Source organism: Cryptomeria japonica, chromosome 10 (assembly GCF_030272615.1).
Source record: "Cryptomeria japonica chromosome 10, Sugi_1.0, whole genome shotgun sequence".
NCBI classification, from domain to species: domain Eukaryota; kingdom Viridiplantae; phylum Streptophyta; class Pinopsida; order Cupressales; family Cupressaceae; genus Cryptomeria; species Cryptomeria japonica.
The window spans coordinates 69,541,647-69,551,411 of record NC_081414.1 but is presented as its reverse complement, the minus strand read 5'-3'; the positions used below and the strand labels follow the sequence as shown (position 1 = coordinate 69,551,411).

General features: G+C 36.1%; 1 protein-coding gene across 1 annotated transcript; it reads right to left on the bottom strand.

Moving 5' to 3' along the window:
* Window positions 1–5,091: 5,091 nt before the first annotated feature.
* Window positions 5,092–9,255, bottom strand: LOC131033360 (cationic amino acid transporter 6, chloroplastic). The gene is made up of 5 exons (XM_057964574.2): window positions 8,517–9,255; window positions 8,181–8,403; window positions 7,175–7,523; window positions 6,457–6,691; window positions 5,092–6,082 (listed from the first exon to the last, which is right to left on the bottom strand). The coding sequence occupies exons 1-5, from the start codon at window positions 8,920–8,922 to the stop codon at window positions 5,469–5,471; spliced, it is 1,827 nt and encodes a 608-aa protein (XP_057820557.2). The 5' UTR covers window positions 8,923–9,255; the 3' UTR covers window positions 5,092–5,468.
* Window positions 9,256–9,765: the final 510 nt, after the last annotated feature.

Sequence of the window (9,765 nt, the reverse complement as noted above, 5' to 3'; positions counted from 1 at the left end):
AGTATTCTTGGTATAATAACTGTTCTTTGTTGCTACTGCTGCGTTGAATGTTTTAAGAGCACGCACACCATAAAAATAGTCTAAAATTTCTAACAATATGCATAAAGGAAGTACAACAACTACGGCAGCCTGATATGAATCTATTTAATTATTGGACTCTTGAAGACATTGAGATTGGTATAGCAAACTCGTAAACTCCTTATTTTCATGATCAACTGTGTTTTTGATTGTGTGGGCCACTGATTTAAATAATTTTTGATTGATATTGGCAATGGGTTAAATTTTCTTACTCTTGTCAGACACTTAAATTGTGAAGGATTGGAAATTTTATTACTCATCATAGTCTATTGATCTTGCACAACAACATGGAGGTTGGATGACAATCTCGGCCATGACCATGAACAAGATAGCAACGATTCTTGGAATGGCTCCATGTGTGAAGCTGACATATTTTATTTAATGTCTAATAGAAAACATGGGTAAATATCATCTTTTAGTTTGTGGTAAAACATTGATATAAAAAATATTCCTCTTATAGGGGCTTTTTCTTTTGGGGAGATCTTTATGTACATGGGTATCTAATATGGTTTTATTTGTCAGGACTTATATTTTCACCCACCTAAGCTATGCTTAAGGGGGGTGTCAGTGTGGGTTTTTAATTTTTCTTATGTTAAAGAATAATTTATTTTTTACAGATATTGTATAAGCTTGTTTAGGTTTATTAGAAATGGTTAATATGAGGACACATAGAATAATACACCATCTACATGTGTCAGCCTCTCCCACACATGGGTAGTTAAGTTATACACCCTCTTTTGGCATGGTCAGAAGCTTCAATATTGGAGAAAACCACATTTCTCCTAAATTTAAGAAAGGGGACATGACATATACTCAAACATAACGTTAACTCTATGCGATCAAAAGGTTTATGCTATATATTGACATATAGGTACATGTGCATGCCAGTAAATTATATTTGATGCCAAATGTGAAATGAGTTCGTTTCTTATTGAATAACATGTTGCTTAATGATGTGCATTTAGTTATTTTATATGAATATGTTTAAATTCATGATATAAATAAATGTGTTGATGATTTTGTTTTAATGAATGATTGTTCATTACACATACAATCTTATGAAAATGTTAAAGCGACCTAATGAAATTTAGGTAAGAAAATAAAAATCCGTATACCCTTTAAGGTGTTATAAAAATCCCTTGATCTTTCCCTTTTGATGCACATACTAGCAAATAGCAGTCTTACTATGCAAAGTAACCCTTTTCATGTCATGGCCATTAGACTAGAAAACCCTTGTTGATGTTATCCCTAGATCATGTAAGCACTTTTATAGAGATAAGATGGTGATACTCATGTGTTTGAATTTTCAATATTAATACTCCCCTATCTATCATAATAGTCCTAATTTCCATTGAGATTTTCACAATTATATCCATGATTATTATGGTAGTTTCAGTTGACTCTTTAAAAAAACATGATCATTAGTCTCTTCATAAATATCTAAGATACAATTTCAACATCTTTTCATGCACTTGGACACTATTTTTGTGATAAACCTCTATTGTAATATCCATATGAACATGTACATTATCATTCATAAGATAATATGCATGCATATGGTAGTCCAAAAAAAATCTTAAATGACAATATCCAAGTAAAGAGGAATAAAAATCATGCTAATATACTACCTAGAACTATACTCCAACTTCCAACATGGTAGTCCTATTGACTATTTCCACATGTTTGCTATGATATAACTTTACCAAAGGCTTTGTTAATTCACAAAAATGTAAAGAGAATTAAAAATCATGCTAATATATCACCTTAAAATCCAAACTCCAACATGGTAGTCCTATTGGCTATTTTCACATGTTTTTTACATGATTAACTCTACCAAAGGCTTTGTTAATTCAAAAAAAATGTTAAGGAGAATATACATATCATTCAAAGCATGAAGAATCCTTTCCAAACATTATCACAACTCATGAGACCTTTATTTATGTGCGATAAGGGTAGCTATGCCAAGAGAAAATTTAATTTTTGTGACAATCATAAGACATTAGAATAAAAAAAATTAATGATTGGCATGTGACTCCTATCTTCCACCATAAATTTTAGATACTTTTTTCATATCTACATTTATTTTTTATTTGTGAGACTACCATTCTTTACCTTGAACAATATTTTGGTGACAAGACCCTATAATTGATCTAAATGTTATCTTGAAAACTATGTGGTTAAGAAGTTGTACAATATTTGGTATAGCCTAAGGAATGGTAGAAGAAAGCAACAAAGTTAGGGTTTTGGGGAAAGATGGAACTGTTGAGAATGATGCACAGGAGGATAGTGATCCTGATGCTGATAGGGTCATTGTGGAAAGTCTTTTCTTGGCCTTGGTTTTTATGGGGTTGGTGATTTTGGCCAGCCAATTGGTGAATGGGAAAGTCTTGGGCTCCACAGATCTTAGGATCCCCTTTTTTCGAGAGGCTAATGGGTGCCCCTTTCGCTTTACTTGTGCATAATTTTGTCTTTGATTTTGGCTTTGACCCTATTATCACCACTACTAGAGTGTGTGGTGGGTTTTAATGAGATGGGTCCATGTTTTCAATTTTGTCTGCCTTGTCATCCTATCACAGGTGCTTGTTGGGAGATCTAGTGTCTTTTTATTCATCCATCTTTGTGATGGTTTCTTCGTAGGGTTGACTCTATATTTAGAGGAAAGGAATATAAAGTTCCTTGGGAGAGGACAAGAGGAATTTATAATTCTCAAATAAGAGGATGTGTGGGAAGAATAAAACAATAAGGAATTAAAAACTTCTTGGGAAGAGGGGACATGGGGAGATTCAAGGGATTTGACATTCCTTGAATGAACCAAAAGTGGGTGGCATTTGAGGTTGGAGGGTGAGATGGGAAGGCCATTTATGGAAAAGAGTTGACCCATCCCTAGGTGATTATAGATGTGCAAATGATTAGGAGGGATTATTAGGTGGGTTAATGAGAGATTAGAGTGCAAGTGGGCAAGTTAGGAGGATGTGACATGAAGAGAGAGAATTAGTGGAGGAATATAAAATTGGGGGAAATGATAAGCATGATTAGGTTAGAACTAATTAGGCTAGATGATAGGATTAAGGGGGTGATTAGTAGGAATCATGAGATTAGTTAATTTACTAAGATTAATTAACTAATTAGGGTTTAGAAGAAATATTGAGATTGAAATGATTTTAGACTAACAGGGAATATAATTAATTTTGATAAATTAATTATAAAGGCTAAGATGATAAAATTAATTAAAATAGTATTTAATTAATTTTAAGAGGAAAGAGGACTAACCCAATTAATGTAATTAATTATGCGGAAAGACTAAATTAGTTAAATATTAATTTAATTAATTTTAGGCGTCTACAATTGGTAATTGCTCTAGTTGGAATGTAGTTCAAAAAAGGAAGAAAGATGTAGAGGTTCATAAGGTTGATTCAATTTTTGTCTTGTCATATCTTAGGTTACCTCTTGGGTTGCTCTATTGTTTTGTCTTTGTAACAACCTTATATTTTGATGTTTTCTATTTCTAGTTTGTAATGGGTTGGAGGCTCTTCCACCACTTATATAATCAAAAACATCTCAAGATTGATATCTCATAATATTGCTACATTTCTTTGAAAACATTTATAATAAAAAAAACGTAACAATGAATACAACCACTTTCCTTTGTTTAATTTTTTATTTCTCTTTTTTTCTAGAAGTAAATTTCAAAGGAAATTCTTATTTACAAAGTTCTCCTAATATGTTGTGTCTATATTCATTAGAGACTGAATAGTTAACTTTGGTCCTCGTCCCAATACAATGGATAACATCCAGAGAAACCCTTTTCCATTTAAAGAATATAAAAACCATGATAAGAACTGTGAAACTTATCACAACCTTTGACTGGAGGCAACGGAACTCATTTTTTTTTCTAAAACTTCACAATAATAAAAAGCAGAGTGCAGCAACTCTCGTTATGAATCTCATCATACTCCCCCGTATCCCAGGTCAACTTATATTTGGAATCCATGGTCTCTAGTGGGATAGGCTATCTGTACCAAAAATCAATAAAGCAAATTCTAGCAAGATCTGGTTCTTTTGCTTAAGCCAATAGATGATGGGTTTTATGCGACCGGACTGAACCGAATTCAGTCACGCTTTATTAACATTTCTCTCTATTCGTACATAATCTGGTAGAATCCAAGAATAGAGATGATGATGATGCTTTTATCACAAAGAACCCACCAGGCATATTGGGGATAGGAATGAATTTGTGTTTTTATGAATGAGTGCACTTTGATTTTAACCTAGAAAAACTTGTACATTTTTCCACCGCTGTGAAAGCTTTCCTTCTTAAATCAAAGCTCTCCAGCTTACATGCAGCCTTGAGAGAGTACCCATTTTAACTCTTATGATGTGATATCCAAATCTTTTAAGATTGTTTGGGACAGTTTTATTGGATTCACAGAAATCTATAGGAGATGGGACCCAAATTGACACAAATGCCTCCAACGGAGTTTAGTACAGGAGAGAATTATGGGACTAGTACGTTCATTAATTTCTTCTTATGGAGGGACAAAGCCATTTTTCCTTTACAGTCCGTTTAGAGGGAAACTTCAGGAGTTCTATTCATATTGCTGACTGTATCTTTGGAGACAAGTACAATAAAACAATATAGTCCGCCAGCTTTCTCATCATTATTGTGCATAGTTGAGTTGAGTTATTTAAATTTTGTGATTTGAAGGACGATAGGTGATAAATCCCTAAATGAAAGGCTTAGCAGTGAAGCAAGGAGAGAATAGGAGATAGATTTAATAAGGAAAGATTTTTTAATGTGATTTGAAATGACGATAAAAAAATATATATAATTGATTTTAAAAGCAATCTCTTGAAAACTTGGAAAATTTTAGAAAAAATTTATGCAATCTTTTAAAAAAATTTAATAGAAAAATTCTATTCAGAATGTGAAAAATGTGAAATTATGCAATCATTTTTTTATTTTTCATGATAGACCCTTGAGTATGATCTAAAAAATAGATTCCAAAAACAAACTTTAGAGAAAAAACCCTTCTAGAATAGATGATCTATGCTTGTTATAAAAGTTATCTGCTCGGGACCCTGCCATGAGATATCTTAAACTATGAACTTTTTGAAATTCCTGCATTAGCCCGGAAAGCGAAAGCCCAGAAAGAAACTACAGTGTCAGTCTATAAAAACCACGTGTCTGGCTTTCTTCGTTAAAAGTGTTTCCGTGCCAATTGTCTTATTATCTTATTCTGTTATTTTCAACTTTGTCTTGGATTACATACAACGGGGAGAAATACAAGATAACATTGAGACTTGTACCAAGACAGCTAAACTGAAGTTGTAGTCTCGGTTAAAGCCTTAGATAGAGAGTATAGAGGTGGGACTGGGTATATTCTTCTTTGTCATTGTAGTCGTATTATCTCAACTTTGAGTTCATGATCTCCGCCTGGGAATCCCAAGGCAGAGATTTCCAGCTCCTTTCCTTGAGGAGCTTGTGCAGTTGGATTTGTTAACGATGCTGCTTGTGCCTCAGATACCTCTGCATCATGGCTAGAATGTACACCATAGAAAACATAGAACAGAACTGCTAATATGGTCCATATTCCAAATCTTTCATAGGACTTTTTGTCCAGAGAGCTTAGGAGAAAGACATTGAGGAAGATAGAAGCAGCAGGGAACCATGGCATGAGAGGAACCCCCCAGTCTTTTGGGTGATGGACAATGGGAACAAAGAACTGAAAGCCAGCTATCAGTAGAACTGAAATGGTGCCAAATGTGACGAGACCCCACCAACTGTGCTTGTTGAGATGCCAAAAGAGAGCAAACCCAGTGGCACTTGCTGAGAATACTAGTAAGAAAACAACTGTTGGCAAGGGCTTGGTGACTCCAATCTTAACATGCCTGCGGTAGATGAGAGCATTAGCAACGATATAGAACACCACAAGGGTACCAATACTAATCATCTTCAGGACGATTTTCAGCTCGGTGAACAATGCAATGGCTGCTGTACAAACGCCTGCAGAAACCATTGCAGAGATATCAGAAGGGTGACATACTAGCTAGGTGACAAAACTTAAAACAACAATGGAATTGGACACCAGCTGCAGCTTTAATCTCAACTAAAACTGTTCAACTGGGGTAGTTCCAGTTCTGCACTTATCAGAGCCTGCCATTAACTAGTGTGACCCACCATGGTCCTAACAATTATCATGGAAGACCACAGACAAAGAAAAAGAAGAAGCAAAAAAAAATTAAACTTTTGACCTCTCAAATCATCCACAATCTATCCCTTTATACCAAATCTCATCCACCATCTCTTATGTTTCAAAGCTAATAATGAATGGCTCAAGTTCCTTGAGCTGTTAGAGTAAGTTAGTTTGTTAGTCTTACCTAGGAAGAGAGTGGCATTCATGGGCGTGCCTGTAGTGGGATGGACTCTTGCGAACCAATAGGGAATTAATCGGGCTCGCCCAATAACACACAAATACCTGGCCTGCCCAAACATTGCGACTAGAAGTGATGCTACGATTCCCAAGCTCGCCCCCACACCCACCATGTTTGAGCCCCACTTCCACCCTACGGATCGTTTGAAAGCTTCTGGGAAAGCCGCCGAATCTTTACTGATCTGTAATGATTCATTAAACAACCCCATTACTTTCATTTTTTTTCTCAATCCAATAGTTATCTCATCAATGAAAAAGCAAAACATATTTCTGTAATGATAATGGAGCAAACTGGCAGCGAGTGGAGAACCGAAAGATGAATAACGAATATCGTTGTAATTCTCTATCTAATCAACTGTTGAAAACTTTAAGTACCCATCCACTAACTCTACAAAAGCATGAACACCAAAAAAGTTTAATATTCCCTATGGTCGTCCAAAACCAGTCGAATGTCTAACACTACTAACTGATTTATACCCATCTGTATTAAAAACAAAGGAGGCATATATTATCCAACAACAGTTTGTACTCGCATAGCTCCAGTAATGGATTGACGGGCAATCAAAACCTTTCGTAAAAGTGCGTGCCGTGACGAGTCAATCAAATATATTATATTTCAGGAGGAGACAACAACAGTGATCTGAATTAGGCAGGCTGGAACTTACCAGATCATAAGGCAAGAGAAGACAGAGTGCAAGGGACATGAGGCAGTAGAGCACAGAAACTATTATCACAGACCCCGAAACTCCCAGAGGAAGGCTTTTGGCAGGATTTTTGATCTCCTCTGCCATGGTAGAAACCGAATCATAGCCTATATAACTGAAATAAACCATTGCAGCTCCCTCAAATACACCGCGTGCCCCAAAAGGTGCAAATCCACCTGGTTCAGAAGCTTCTAAACTCTTGGTCAGATTGTGGAAATCCCCATAATGGAACCCCGCAACAATAATAAATCCAAACAAGAGCAGGTGGAAGAAAGTCACCACTATGTTCAACATCGAACTCTCTTTAGTACTGCAAACATTGAGTACCATGTCAATACGAAGAAAATAAAATCATATCGCTAATTTCATTCGATCATCAATATAAAATCAGGATGAGTATCAATATGAAATCAATACAATTTTTGTAAACACAAGCATGAGATTAATTTTAGTTTTTTTTCGAATAATCACACTAAAAATCATTTTCTATTGTAGAAATTAATTAGAAAGACCAAGAATTGCAACTTAGAATTTCGCATTAGATGTCCCTTTGGATTTGAACTTGGATCTCCATATCCAAATCCAAAGAGATATTGATTTGAAACTAATTTTAACTCCTTTCGAACAACAACACTAGAAACATTGGGCAGCATGTTAATACACAGATTTGCTTTTAAATTGCTACTCATTTACAAATATTATGTTCATTCGAACATCAACATGAAATAAATACTAGTTATTGAGATCACAATCATGAAACTAATTTTAGCTCCTCTTGAACAACCACACTAAAAACTAAATATGAAAGATCAAGATTCACAACTTAGATATCCCTTCAAACTTGAACTTACATCTCCACAATAAAAAATCAATATTTTAACCAATTTCAACCCTCTAAACGAAAACCAAGATTGACAAAAATCCTAAGACGAAATTGATAATAAACATCTGAGACTGAGACAATAACCTGTAACATAGGCACAAAGTAAGCAAGATCACCAAACCCACAGCCAAAAAATCAAGCATATTGTATCCATCCGCCAAGCCTTTAACTGGCAATCGCCAAGCATTCTCATGCATAATCCCAAACACGCTTGCGAAATTCGAGGTAAAACCGCGGGCAACCGCAGCATTAGACAAGACATATTCCATGAGCAGATTAGCTCCGGCAAAATACCCTGCAAACTCACCTGCACCCAATCATTTCTCCAATGTCAGAAGACCCCATTAATGTCGGTGCCCTAAAAAATATCACGCAAACCCAACGTGGACAAAGACGAGGCAAAAACTAATAAACGCATACCGAAAGTTATGCGAAGATAACTAAAAGCTCCGCCGGCCACAGGAATCTCTACTGCAAACTCTGTGTAGCAGAAAGCTGAGAGTAACGCAGACAGCCCAGCCACGATATAAGACAGCACAACAGCAGGCCCCGAAGTTTGATTAGCAACAGTGCCCGTGGTCACAAAAACTCCTGCTCCAAGCATTCCTCCAACTCCCAAGGCAATCAAATCATACCACTCTAATTTCCTCCTCATATCTGCTCCTGAGCGCCTCCTGATCTGTGTCATCTCTTGTAGAGGTGTCAGAGTTGCTCCTGCGCGCTCCATAAGTCGCCTTGGTGTCTCACTCAGAGCATTTTTATAACTCAAACATCCCGAAAAAGAAGGAGGAGTCGAACCCAAATCTTTCCCACCGTCGTCCCCCATAATCTTCTTTCTTTTCTGTGTGTAGAAAAATTCACAAACTCCCCCAGAAGAGACTCAAAATTTTACAAACTCCAAGATAATTAAGCTTTGAGCTTCTCCTACGTGGATAAACAGACAAGGCAATGTCCTCCCAACTGTGGTGTCACTGTGACACAGCATATCTATATATGGCGGACATGAATATAATTTGCATTACAGATGGAGGGAGATAATTCGAAGCTCTAAGATTATGAAAACGAGAAAACACTATGCAAAGAAAGTGAGTCTATGTGATGTACTTATAACACCCATTCTCCTTATTGCCAATTTATTAAAAAATTGGGCTATTATTTTCAGGCCGTCTATATCTTTACCTACTTGCCCCTGAGGAGAAAAGCAGGCGTCGTGGATATTAAAATAACCTTGAATGATTATGGGCATATGGGCACTTGATTAATTATTCAAAAGTAACATCCACAGTGCTTTTTTCACAATCCCTTCTTTTGTATAACCGCATTTTGAGACAACAACAGGAATGGGTGACAGTTAATGTCAGTTTTTAGTGTAGAGAACTATTTGTTGTACATGCTTATTCCTCAAAAAAAAAGCCTTTACACATTGCTTATGCTAAGGTTTTCGAACTTCCATGGTCCCTGCAACTTGCTTGCCTGAGTAGGGCCCTAGAATCTCATCTAAACCTGTCTGTACAAGTCGAAATTCAACAGTAATGAATCCATTTTGCTTTGAAGACCAAGAAATTCACATTTTCTCACTATTCTCGCATATGGTGGGGCCTGCTCCAGTATTCTATTGTGTGATACTATGGGGTAGTTAAAGTCAAGATTTGAAGCACTTTCTAAAATC